The sequence below is a fragment of the Pleurodeles waltl genome, chromosome 3_1, assembly GCF_031143425.1.
Source record: "Pleurodeles waltl isolate 20211129_DDA chromosome 3_1, aPleWal1.hap1.20221129, whole genome shotgun sequence".
Classification (NCBI taxonomy): Eukaryota; Metazoa; Chordata; class Amphibia; order Caudata; family Salamandridae; genus Pleurodeles; species Pleurodeles waltl.
In genome coordinates, this window is record NC_090440.1 from 1,642,556,629 (window position 1) to 1,642,570,729 (window position 14,101).

The 14,101-nt window shown below is 41.9% G+C and overlaps 1 protein-coding gene across 2 annotated transcripts in view; it reads left to right on the top strand.

The window, feature by feature from the left end:
- The window catches only part of METAP1D (methionyl aminopeptidase type 1D, mitochondrial), a 768,794-nt gene that overhangs the window by 408,797 nt on the left and 345,896 nt on the right, over window positions 1-14,101 (top strand). Inside the window, exons 1-2 of one of the 2 annotated variants that reach the window (XM_069225338.1) lie at window positions 1,519-1,629; window positions 7,414-7,583. In XM_069225338.1, the coding sequence (XP_069081439.1) occupies window positions 7,419-7,583 (165 nt within the window). In that variant the 5' untranslated portion in view covers window positions 1,519-1,629; window positions 7,414-7,418. Of the gene's footprint in view, window positions 1-1,518; window positions 1,630-7,413; window positions 7,584-14,101 lie in introns of those variants that run through there. The other variant, XM_069225336.1, reaches the window with a different exon arrangement.

Below are 14,101 nucleotides of genomic sequence, written 5' to 3' on the forward strand. Positions count from 1 at the left end.
GGCAGGGAGTGGTCCCTTGGACCACTCCCTGCCCTGAAAAAATATTTGTGGGTCCAGTCACAAAGTGGAAGGGGTCCCATGGGGACCCCTTCCAATTTGCGAGTGGGTTACCATCCACTTCAAGTGGATGGTAACTGCGATGCCATTTGCGACCGCGTACGCGGTCGCAAATGGTATTGCATACCACTCAGACTCGCAAATAGGAAGGGAACACCCCTTCCTATTTGCGAGTCGGAAATGCATATTGCGAGTCAGTACCGACTCGCAATATGCATTTCTGCATAGCAAAGAGGCATTTGCACCTCGCAAACTGCGATTTTCGCCGTTTGCGACGTGCAAATACTTTGCTACATCTGGCCCCTAGATCTCTCCTACAACAAAACTTATGCACTTCTTTATCCCTACGTTTGAGGACTGGGCAACTAAAATAAAACAAGTAAGGAAAGAGGAGTGGTTGTATGTGCTGCGAGATGGAGGGACTAGCAGATTCTCCGAAACCTGGGGAAACTTATGGAGACAACAGAGGACATCGAAATAGTTTAAGGGTCAGTGTGGTCAGTGTTTGACAAACGTTATTGCTGGAACCATGAACTATTTATGGCTTTGCTGCTAAGCAATGGTATTAGGTGTTGAAATATGATGTAATGAAAAAAAAAGTATTTGCCCTTGTTAAAAAGCAGTGATACTTTTGTTTCACTTTTTCAGTGTAATATGATTTTTTTGTTCTGGAATTGGATCTCAATAAAAATATAATTTAAAAAAAATGGTAGCCCTGGCATAATCATAGAAGGCTATTATCAGAGCTCTTACATAATTAGATTGCTGCCATAAGTTGTCACTGCACTACATGGCACCAAAGGGACAAGTAGATTTTTTTACAGATCAGGTAGATTTCAGAAGCAACCTGTCCCATGGACAAGCAGATATTTTAATAAATTCCACAACACTGTACACAGTTGCTTAGTTAGCTTACTTACTCTGAAAACTGTATTCTTAATGGCAATCACTTTGTCCAGTACAGTTGGTGATCTACAGGTCCAGTGAGGCCAGCCTCCATTTACTGTTTTATGTTACCCGGACAAGCTAGACCTTTGTACCTGCTCATTATTTCTGCCTAAAGTTGTATCCTGTCTCTAGATGGGCCAGTGTAGGATTCTCCCATCTTTATTTTCTCTGGACTTTACCAAGAAAGAGGAGACATTAATTTGACTGGACAGCCGGTTGTGCTCACCACATTTATCATACAAGACAAGACAGAATGGACAATCAGCTCTTTCTAGGCTTCCCTGGGGCCATAAAAGGCAAAGTGGTGACCAAGCATACTTCTTCACATTGAGTTACCCTTTTATGAAGGTTTGTTACATCTTGTTTGTGTTATGTTGTTTTATTTAAACCTTTTTTTAAATGATGATATTTAAACCTTTTAACAATTGCAATGATGTATTTGATCTGTTGATTTATGTTTATAGGCATGGAACTGTAAACGTTTCGTAACACACACAGACAATATTGGAGAATCAATAGGTACATTTTATTCTCAGGGTCATAGAGAATATTTAACTCTACGGAAGATCCTTTAATATCGAGAGAATCTGTTTATAAAGCCTGAACACCATTTGGCCACTAAATGTAAGAATGTGCATAATGTCTATACAAATATCTATCCAAATGTTCTATTATAGTTGACGCATGCAACTCAAATGCTTTCAAAAGCTACTTTTAACAAAGATGATTGTCTATATTGTTCTTAAGTATGCATTGTTATTCTTTTGTATTTAGTTTGCAGTAAAATTACTCAGAATCCATATTGTTCAAACGAATGCATTCATTCAACAGCAATAAACATGCAAAGCTATTCTTGTAAGAAAAACTTAAAGATTTCAGTATTTCAGACCACAGCCCTTCATTTGCATTTCAATTTGACATGAGCTTTTTGGTAGTGCCACTTTTTCGTTGGAGTCGAGTGACTAGCTTGCTTCGTTGTCAATGTGGCTAACACATCTGTCGGAATTTGTCGAGACGTGTGAGTATTTGCCTTCAAACGGCAGTGCAGCCTCTAAGCTGGGAAACGTTAGTGCCCGGTGTCCATATCCTTGACTTCCTGAAATAGAGAAAAGGGTTGAAAACATCTGGCGAAAAAGAGTCTCCCTTCACCAGCTTGCTTCCTGTTAGCTAAATTGGAGGGCCTCGTCCATGCAAATAGGTTACAAAATTGAGTCTGCCCTTTGACTGTCTCAATAATTACATGCCTCTCTCTGTATTATATTTGGCTGCCAGCGGAGTTAACCCCTGAAAGTACAGGCTGCGGATGGCGTCTGCTGCAGACATCAGCGAGTGAATGCACTGTTGTCTGGTGAGCCAAAAGTTAGATCAGATCTTCATCACAATTCATTTTAACTCATTTGAAATACTACTCTTTCAAGTTAGAGATACTCCGATTACAAGTTGTCAAAGCATTTAAATCCTTCGTGTACAGATAAGACCGACACACTGGTTAAAAAATAAATCCGTGTGTGTTTTTTTATATAAATCAACATCTGTCAACGGAATTAATTTGCTTTAGTTTAGTGTGCGAGGACCCTTTCCTTCCATTTTCTGTATTTGCCTCCGGCATTTCCTTGTGGTGGTCTTTTTTGCAGCATATTGCAAATGAAACCCTATCTCTTATTTTGCTGCACATGTTCCCCAGCTGTAGAGAAATAATTTCAGTGGGTGAAGTGTTCACTTTAAAACTGAATATCCTAGAAGCGTTGGTTAAGTAAAATATAATATTGTACACGCAATGCTTGCAGTAATACAACATGTTGAGCAACCTAAGAGTTTTTAGTGCATACAAAATGTAGTGGCTTTAAGTAACGTTCTCAAATCCTCATTGTTATGGCCAGATATCCAGTGGCCACCTTAAGCGAATATCAGATCAATACCCTCATATAATTGTATTCTGCATGATAAGTATTCCTTTCCCCCTTTGATTTTTCGGTAGTGTTACAATTTGAAATTGCGTTAAAACTGATTCTGTACTAGTACTGGTTTGTCTTCCATAATTTGTGAAAAAAGACTTGAATTCAGCTTCTGTGATCTTGGTACACACCATTGGTGTTCACGGGAAAGGAGCTGTAACCCCTAGAAAGTTGCGGACATTTAGATACTATGTAAGCAAATGTTATTCTCATCTAGAGATAAATATTACATCATTACTGAGAAAGTATATTTGTCAATGCTCCCAAACGTCACTTAAGGAGTATCACTTATATCATCATTTAAAATGACTCCTTTGTTGCCTTTAGCCAGATAATACTTTAACCAGGTGCTCATATCTTATCAGGACATCCATTTTTAGTTTAATGACTTTCAAACAGTACTAGAGATATATACAATGAAATAAAACCTTTTTTACCTTTTTTTACACAAAAGAAGACTGGTGATCGTACTTTTTTCTGCATAACACAGTTATTGCAACTATATCCTAATTTACAATCGGGAGCATATTTTCCAAGTAAGTCGTTACACAATTACTGTATCCTTTATAGTATTCTGCACCTAGTTCAACTTGTAACCATTCCTAGATTAGCGTCCTTTGTACTGTCGATGAGTGTCAGCCTCTTGATATTTGCAGGCCTCTGCAGGACAATCAGACAAGAAGTGCTAGTGAGAAGGACTTTGTAGTGGTACTAGAGTTTCATGCTTTCTCTTCAGTAATAAACCATAATAGACAGTTAAAGGCTCTGAATGTCATAGAAGCCATGACTGGTATCCAACTTCTACTTAGTTTCAACCATGGGTTGCTCTTTTCTTTCTTCTCTAGGATCCTAAAAATAGGGATCCGCGAGACTGGACAGTCTAAAAAATTTGACAAAAACGTCATAGATGCCACCTAAAATGCCTGCTGGTATGGATACACTTCCAAGAGGTATAATTGTCATGATAATGGGAAATGGAAAAGGTCTTCTAAAAGGAATCTTATATTTTAAAAAAATCGGTACTCTCTTAAGGTCAAAGAGTACTTATAATCGACAGGTTATACTACATATTAGGGCTTTAGTAAACGTGGCAGGGGTGTAACATTTTTTTGTACAGTATCAATTCAGAATAGGGACACTTAAAGTGAAGAGTTTATGTAGTGGTCGGATGCCATATGAAGGACACAGGTTTGATGACTGGTCAGCGATCTGCTGATGAATTCCCAGATTAGGTCAGGAACAATGTGCAATATGAATGTTTAGAATATTAGTGAGGTTTACACTGCTCCATAGGTTAAAGCTATCTGTTTTGTTTTCTTCTTTTTATGTCGGGTGTTAGTTAAGACCTTTTGATTTTAATACAGTCATATATTATACTCACTCATAGGGCCTTTCAGACAGCCCTTGTCATCCATTGGTCGTTCACATTTTTTATCCCTCCACAGCAGCATATGATGATTATAGGGCACTAGGCCAGCAGCCTACTTCAGCCATGGGCTGACTTCACTTTGAGAGACGGCATTTTGCTCTTGCACGTGTTCGAATCTGCTGAAAACTAGTCCACTTCAGTGCCATAATTGGTCGAAAAATCTTTCCTCATGAAAAATGAAAAGATGTGTAACATAATGTTCTCCATGTGGATTTCTTTATTTAAGTAACTGAACACATTTCACACTTGTGGCGCTACTTTTTGATATTTTCTTATTAGTAGCATGCATGATGGCTAGTACAGCTGTGGAACACATTATCACAATGCATTTCAGTTGCGCTCTGCGAAATGCTAGCTACTGCAAATCGGGTTTAGACGCATTGAGCAGGAGGATTCCGTGGCATGGCGTTTAGACAGGATGGCCTGTGCCGCGTTAGAGTGGTCTGCACTCGAGCCATGCTGTGGCTTCACAAGCTCTGAAGTCAGAGCCGTGTTCCCAGGGCAGCGTCTCACCTGTTTCTCAGAGAGGAAACCTGCTTTCAAACAGCCAGATCAAAGAGCTCAGATTTCGGGAGATAAGTCACCCATTACGCCACCAAACAGTCCGATGCGCAGAGACTAGGCCCCTCAGTCCTTACAGAAACTCCGTGAGCGTGAAGTGCGGTTAGAAAGGGAACCTTTGCTGCTTGTTGGAAGGGCCCTTAATATTTCCCCCTGGGTGTATGAGCTTTGCAATCTGCTGTCGTGGGTTATACCAGTGCTTAATTTGTGCTTGTTGTTTCCGGTGCTGAGCACCGACACTTATTTGCGAGGGCCGGGGCTTATTCTCAAGCATTTGCTGCGAGCAAAAGACACATATGGCAAAGACGGAAAAAGGAACAATTAAAAAGCGTCATAAAGGGAGAAAGTAGAAAGTTGGAGGATGAGCTGAAGGGGCAGGGGTGGCCGTAAATGGATTGAAGAGGCCCGATATGGCTTCAGGATTAGCTGCCTCAGTATTCAGTGCTGGTAGATTTAATTATAGCAGCCTCGTGTTTAAGAGAAGGGCTTGGAGCACCGGCACCTCTTTATTTACAAATTAAGCACTGGGTTATACTAATGTGCCCTCAGAGAAACGAGGCCCAAAAAGCTCCCGCCCTGTGCCCAGCGCTGCATCGTGTATTGTATATTTCTTGAAGAATTTTTGTTTTAGACATCAAAGGCTCTCGTCAGATTGTGCATTTCATGTGTATTCTGTCAGTGATAGAATGGGATTTCATCAAGACTAAATCATCTTTTAAACGGTTGGACTGTGGGCTCACAGAACATAGTTTGCAGTTGAATTAATACTTTATACTGAGGTATTCTGTTGTTCAGTTAATAAAGATTATTGAGTGCTGTGTGATTACGCTCAAAGTATAACTGAACGTTGATTGGCAGTTGTGTCCATTTTTTGCTAACGGTGCATTTTACAGCATAATGCTTGAGCTGTCCTAAAATGGTAATTGCAGCACACTTTTACAAATCATACAATGTAAAAAATATAAGTATTGACAAAGTCAAAAAGTTGGCAGCCCATGGCAGACCTATAGGCTTTGTCAATGCTTGTTTAGTGCGTTTGAGATCTGCTGTTTGAAACTCCCATATCGAAATTAATGCCTCTACTTAGGTTTTGATGTGAAGGTATGCTCTTTGATTGTCCCTTAAATTTATTTGCAAGTGTGCAAACATTATAACATTTGTGAGGGTCCTTTAGTAGCGAAAGGGAAAGTAATGATGTTCTAGGGATAGTTTTGTCTAGACACTTCACTTATGTTACTTTTCTTGTTACTTTTCATGCATGGAGACTTGTGTTTTTTGGGATGTCAGCATGTCCGAGGCATATGATGCCAGGAGACTGTCCCTGCCTGAGCCCTCTTGATGCAATGTTAGTATATTTGGTCCAGTTAATAAGTCTGTCTTTAAATGTCTGAGTTGTTTTCCAAGACTAGCCAAATTACCCTTTAGTTTCAATAATTCTTAAAAATGTTTCTTTGGTATCTCAGTGCCCGCGTGGCATGTCGAGGGCTTGATACAACACTCTCCGTTTGCCCCACCTCCCTTGTTAGATTAGATTTCTGGGGCACATGTGAAATAAGTAAGTATGAGGCAAACAGACGTGTGCCTAATTTTAGAACACGTTCTCCTCATATCCCCACACTAAACATGTTATTATTCAGTAGTTCTCCTCTCCCCCTACAGCAGTTCAAATCAATAGTTGAACTAATTTTCCACGTTAAATTAATAAAAAAACTCATAGTTCCTTCCTGCAGCTTCAGTGGCTTAGTGCCATTTCTAGCAGAAAGTCCGGCTCGTCCTTCTGATCCCTTGCCTCTGCCTCCGCCTCCAGCCTCAACCCCTGGGCTGTGTAGAATCAATGGAAAGGGCCACTAGTGGGCCAGGGCGCCAAAGGAAACCAGAGCTGCACGCGGACACAATGGCAGGCAGGGCGGGCCTGTAGCCAGGAGTTCAGAAGTCAATTAGGGATGGTATGAATGGCTTCCTCTGTATGACTCCCCCGCCTCATCATGAGCCGTGCTTTTCATCGCCCGCTAACTTGTCTACCAACGTGCATTTACATTTTTGAATTTATGTATTTCACGTTTTTATGACTGATATTTTATTGTATTGTGAACACCTCCTGTCAGTTAACGATAGATGCATTGATCGATCAGTGTGCAGTGTAAAAATGATCAAAATTATTATGCTTTCTTCTGCACGTTGCTCTGTTTTGTAATTTGGGGTCCTCAGGTGCTTTGGGGGTCATAGACTATCAATAGTCTTCTTTTGTTATAGCGAGTGCTTCGTTGATTTGCCTGACACAGATCACTTACATAATTATTTTTCTAATGTATTCTGCAAAGCGGGAAACCATATTTTCAATTTAACACAATTCACATGTAGCTAATTTTCGTAAAGGTAAATCGTTTATGGTAGATCGTGTGAACATAATGCTTTGATTTTGACAAATACATGTAGTTATACCAACGTTTCTTTTTCCCACAGGTTATATGACTGGCTGTCAGAAAGTTGTCTCTTCACCAGCTAATCACCTCAGTGTCCTTGGACACCAAAATATAGAACAAAGAAGATACTTATTTTTCCCGAGACAAAGAAATGCTGCTTATAGTATAGTTTATCCAGCCACGGTCTCCTCAGCTCATCCTGTTCCCCAGGTATGGTAAAGCCCATTATCTGATTATTTTTCCAGTCAATATAAAGGTTGACTGAACTAGCGATCAAGTATGGTCTGCGGTAGCTAAATTTATAAACCCTAGTCTTGTTAACTGAGATTTAATGTATGAGCCACGTTACCAGCTGCCAGCAGCAGAATACTCAAACGAGAGCTGAATCTTTTAAAGTGTATATTAAACCCACAGTCACGTAAGGCAAAAGAGTTACAAATTTTATGAGCAAACATATAGATGTGTATTTAATGAACAATCTTGAATCATTCCTCGTGCTCTTCCATGGCGGTAACAAAGGCCCCCGCGGTGCAAAGGTGCCCCCTCTGCACAGTACCTGCCCTGAGTGAGTGCGAAGGGGCACCCCCGTCCATGCTCTGTGCGGGGAGGGAGGGGCTTCCAGTTTCTTAACACCACTGTGCTGTTGTACATTATGCCATTGTTTTCCAGCTAGGAATATAACATCCATGACTACCAATAGGTACATACATGGCTGTGTGTAGAGCTGGCCTGACATTCCAGTTGTCTGTCAATTTGTGAAATAGTAGAGGCACCAAACATAACATTTTTTTTTTTTTTTTACAGAGGCAGCATTTTAAAAGTATATAGTAGTTAATGTTATATACATTCTTGGCATTAGGGGGTCCTTGGTGTTGTGGGCCACTAACACTTCCAGCATGATTAGAAGTCAGCCTGCAACCTCATCAATCTAGCAAATTATGCCACCCCTAAAACCAAGTCTGGCACAGCACAAACCTGTTTGGACCAGTGAAAGATAGTTAATATCATCCAAATGGCTTTGCAGTTGAGTGACCAGAAATTTCACAGAAACCTTAGCACAAGCTGGTTCGACATGTTCGTACAATTGGGCCACGCCACAGAATCTATATTTCGTTTTACTTAACAATGTGGTGATGATGCCATTATTCAGTTGCGTAAGTAATTATGTTCTTGGAAGGAGCAATTTAGTAGATGACGGATACATGGTGTAAAGACGGTGCAAGCTCCTTAAATATCCATGCAGAACAGAGTCCAAATAAGTGTATGTTGGTTTTAGGATCCCCAGGATGGCTTCTATTTCAGCCAGGGTTTGGGTGTAATGGAGAGAACACTGTTTCATGCTATACTGTAAGAAAAGTAGTGAACGCTAAACCAGACCATTAAGCAGTCTCTACCAGGTCTGCACTTATTTTGGTATTTTCCATTTCACTACAAAATGATTAGAGCCTTGCACACGTCAACTGTTGTGGTAAGTGGAGGGTAACAATAGTGAGAAGTGATGGCTGAACCAGTGAGTTTAAGTAGATCTTTGGATTACTCAGAGGATATAGTTATAGTCTCTGCCCAAATTTTTTATCTTATCCTGTCATTATTGTTTTTTTGTAGGTCTTAAAGTATTGTCCGTACAGTTGTCAGGCTAATTTTCACTGACGTTTCCTCTACCCAGATTCTACAATTGACTTGTTTCATGTATTTCAGGTAGAGATTGAACCTAGGCCATACTGAAACTGGATTGTGTACTTCCCAGTAGATGTGGTGGCTGTTAGGAGTTTTTTGGTGGAAGGAAGAAGAAGATCAACTATCTTTTTTTAAATACTTGTTTTTATTGCATGGTTTTACTGCAGATCACATATAAACCGATCAGACATGGTGGATTAATTTCAAATATAGGTGTGGTCAAATGATATTAACAATAAGATCAAGTATCTCGTTGCATGGTCCCTTATGATTCTCAAGGATGAATTCTAAACTTCAGAGGTGTCATCCGATTTTCACTGATGTTTCCTCTACCCAGATTCTACAATTGACTTGTTTCATGTATTTCAGGTTCAGATTGAACTTAGGCAATACTGAACTGGATTGTGTACTTCTCAGTAGATGTGGTGGCTGTTAGGAGTTTTTGGTGAAATGAAGAAGAAGATCATCTATCTTTTTTTAAAAACGTGTTTTTATTGCATAGTTTTACTTCAGATCATATAAACCGATCATACCTGGTGGATTCATTTCAAATATAGGTGCGGTCAAGTGATATTAACAATAAGATCAAGTATCTCATTGCATGGTCCCTTATGATTCTCAAGGATGAATTCTAAACTTCAGAGGTGTCATCCGAAAGAAGATTTATTCAGAGTAGTTGACCACTTCTCAATTTAAATTTCAGCTCATGTGACATGACTCAGCTACACCATGGCCAGGAGTTGGAAGCCATTTCCAAAGCTATCAAACCATTTGATTGGGTAGATGATCTGAACAGTAATATTAGTGTTCTTACCAACTTTGCTAACAGTGTGTTGCCCTTACTAAGAATGGTACCAGAGATCAACTGCATAAACTAATTTCAAACTGTGCAGAGGAAGAATCCAAGTCAAGTTGGTACTGTCATCCACCTATAGATGAAGGTCCCCCTAGTCTATCACTCAAAAGTACCTGACTATTGGGTTACTAACTAAATCAATAAGACTGTGCAGTTGATCACGATTTCTACTAGGAGTGTGAAAACAAGCCAATCAGTATGTTGGTTGTTTAGGGCACAACACTAGATTGAAGACAAGAAATTCACAGCCATTGTTTAATCTTGGTTACAGGGTGTGGTAATGTCACACCTAATATTACTGATACTAGGTGGTATTACCACACCTGTAGTAGGCAATTCTTGGTTACTACATCTGGGATAAAGAATAAAATGGGAAAGTTGTTTTACTGCACCGTTCCCCTCATGTTTTCCTGAACTCAGAACTAATTTCCAGGCACATTTCAACCCGCTTTTATCAGATGGATATTTGCCAAAAACCAGAGTTATTTTGAACGAAATTAGGAATTTTGGCTCACTTGTGATTAGACTTTTTCTGGGATAAGGCACATTTACACCAGATAGCATATTTCAGGTTGAGGTAAATAAGTCGTACAATTAATGTTAATGTTTTGCAAACCATTTAATATTAAGAAGACATTCCAGAAATCTGAAAGAGAGACTACTTTTTTTGGTTCAGAAAATAAAATATTAGACATGGTGTTTTAAAAGCAAGACAATTGGCAACTGAAAGAGGAAGAGTTAAATAATTATCAATAGGATAATTTGTACCAGTGCAGGAGGTTTTCTGACTAGTGCATATTAAAAGACAAACGATCAAAGCAGAATGCAACTAAGTCAAGCACTGCCTACCAAAAGCCTAGGGACAATATATAACTACATAAGTGGAACAATGTTGCAGATTCTCTGGAGCATGCAGCGATGATCAGGGGTGCCTGTCTTCCACCCTCGGGCAGTATGGTTCGCTAGAAGATGTCTCATAGTCAGTTCTATATTACCATTATTAGGGGCCTCATTATGAGATTGGCGGGCGGCCTCCGTTAGGTTGGAAGACTGTCAGTTCGGACTTCTGCCCGCTGGCCCTATTATGAGTTTCCCGCGGTGCGAGTGGGCGGAAATTGAGTTTCAGCCCGCTGGCCTAGGGGGAAACTTGCCACAACATTGACACTGGCTCGTAATCAAGCCGGCACCAATGTTGTGGTTCGTCGGGTGCCATAGCACCCGTAGCACTTTTCACTGCCTGCGATTCAGGCAGTGAAAAGTGCAACAGCGCTGCCCATGAGGGCCCCTGCACTGCCCATTCACTTGGCATGGGCAGTGCGGGAGCCCCCATGGTGCCCCCGCACCCTGTCTCCACCAGCCTTTGCATGGCGGTGGAACCGCTGTGCAAACGCTGGAGGACACGGGAGTTGTAATCCCTAGGGCAGCGCTGCCCTGGCGGATTAAGACCACCAGTACTGCCAGGCTGTTTGCCAGCCAAAAAGTGGCGTGGTCGGCGGTCCGAACGCCTCCCAGAGTCTGGCATTCCTAGGACCACCGGACTCGTAATAAGGGCCTAAGTGTCCATCCATTAATCTTCCCCTTACTAGTACATACTCATACTTTTTATCTATTTGGATCTCCATTTTCTTGAAGGTGGCACTAGCCCTTATCCATAAAAATATTTTTTTGCAATTTCAAATAGCGCAAAGTGAAGCACCAGTTACGTTACACAAGTTAACATAAAATTTTTAGGCACTTGGAAATTCTCCAGGCATAACAGAGTTTCTGCCCGTTGGCCTAGCGGGAAACTACCCATAACATTGACGCCAGCTCGTAATTGAGCCGGCAGCTATGCTGCAATGCGTCGGGTGCAAAAGCGTTTTTCACTACCTGTAACTGAGGCAGTGAAAAGTGGGACGGGGCTGCTCATGGAACCCCTGCACTGCCCATGCTCTTAGCATGGGCAGTGCAGACGGCCCCCAGCACCCTGTCTCCACCAGCCTTTGCATGGCGGTGGAACCACCATGCAAAATCTGGCGTACCCAAGAGTCGTAATCCCTAGGGCAGCACTGCAGATTAAGACCGCCGGCACCGCCAGGCTGTTTGGCGGCACAAAAGTGGTGATGCCGGAAGTCGGACCACCGCATTGGCGGCGGTCCGACCTCCACCACGAGTCTGGCGGTCCTAGGACCCCCAGACTCGTAATGAAGGCCTAAGTCTCTATACTTTAATCGTACCCTTACTAGTACATACCTGTTCTTTTTATCTGTTTGGATCACCAATTTCTTGAAGGTGACACTAGCCCTTATCCATAAAAGTATTTTTTTTGCAAATTTAAATAGGGCGAAGCGAAGCACCAGTTACGTTACACAAGTTCACATAAATTTTTTAGTTATGTGGAAGTCCCCAGGCATAACAGGAAATGTGTTGTAATAAAGATGTCTCCTCTATTTTCTTGCTAACCAAGCCTCTTACCACCCCCATTAAGGTGAGGCAAAGTGAAAACTTCTACATTGTAAAAACACCAGTACTCTATGGTGTTTAGCCTGGGCCACCATACTCATCAAGTTCAAAGTCTGGAATGTGCACACTTCTGCTTTCTCTATTACATGCAGGAAACCAATGTAATAGGGGGACTCACAAAGCATCTGGGCATGAGGCCCATACACAAGGTCCGGCAAAGAGGCAAGATCACATTGGGGATGTGGGTATCCATATTAGGCCATTCCATCAAAGTCAGACAACACGGACCGGCCATCGCCTTCTGAACTTAGGAAGGAAAACCTTAGTGCTGCATCCGTTTTGTATGTCCGAGTCTCTCTATCAACAAAGGTGTGATCTCTGGAAAGAAAATAATACCCTTCAGCACAGAACAATTGAACCACCGATATATTAAAGAAACTCAACGTAAAACAACAAACATAGTCAAAGCCAATAGGTCTCGCCTATGTGAGAGCTGTTGGCTTTATCAGTGTCTCTTAGCCATGTTGTGCAGCAGAGCCAGTGCTGTGCTTCATGGCTGAAATGTTAGAAAAAAAAGCACTATGACGTGGGAGGTGCTCGCAAGCAGTAACAGTGCAGCAGCAACCGGATGGGACTGGGTAAGCAGCAACAATGCAGGATGGGGCTCGAGGGATGAGGTAACGAGGAAAGCAGCATCAATGAAATAGGGAGGCGGAAGGAAAGAGCAAGCAGAAACAATGCAGGAGGGAGTGGGAGGAATGGGACAGGCAGCAGCAACGTTAGGAGTGGGAGGGTCGTGCTAAGCAGCAACATCAAGGGAGTGGGATGGGTTGTCAGAGAGAAAGCAAGCAACAACACCGGAGGGGGGCAGGTGGGATTGGGCAAGGTAGCAACAACACAGGTGAGGGGTGGAATGGGACAAGCAAACAACAACACCTGAGGGAGGTTGGAACAGGGCAAGCAACTGGAGGGGGTAAGCACCAATGGGGAACAGGACAGCAGGCACAGCCAGTAGCTTTGAAAGTAGCTCTGAAAGCGTCAGCAGTGGAAGGGAACTGGTTAAGGAAGCAGCATTTGGGCCACGCTCCAGGGGAGGGACAGACACATAGAGGAAGTAAAGTTGGCACATACTGGCCAAAGAGAAGCAAGGAAATGAAAGTGACGATGAAGCCAACCAGTTGTAAGCACTGGGCTGGCTGTAAACCCCTTGTAAGTAAATAAAATGTCTTGCCAGGAACAACTCATGCACTATCTCAAATGAGAGCCACTAACCAGCAACATACTAGATAAGGAAACAATCTCCAGGTAGAGAATCTTCCACATTTCCTTCAGGCTCTGAAAAGTCAGAGAGCAATTGTTCCCCAAGAGGCTATAAAGTCTGTGTTGTGAAGAAAGCAAGTCCACACTGCACTAAAAATGTCCTGTAAACTGTAATCAGAATATTTCAGCATAGCTAAACCAAGAAAGCAAGAAATATGAACAAGAGAAAGAAAGAATGTAGGTGGGGAGACAGGCTGAAATTCCCCATGCCCCTCCTCCCCAGCCTCCAAAAATACTAGAATCCAAGAAAAAGCACTCCCATGGACTATTTTGTGCCGGGCCAAATTCCATCAACTCCTTACCAGTGTGCAGTTGATCACAAAAATCAGTTGTGATCAGAATCACATAGTATCGTCCTCCATCAAGGTTATGACTGAAAAAGCAGGGATGAATGTGTGACAGCGACCTCGGAGTCTGCCTTGTATTTGGTGGA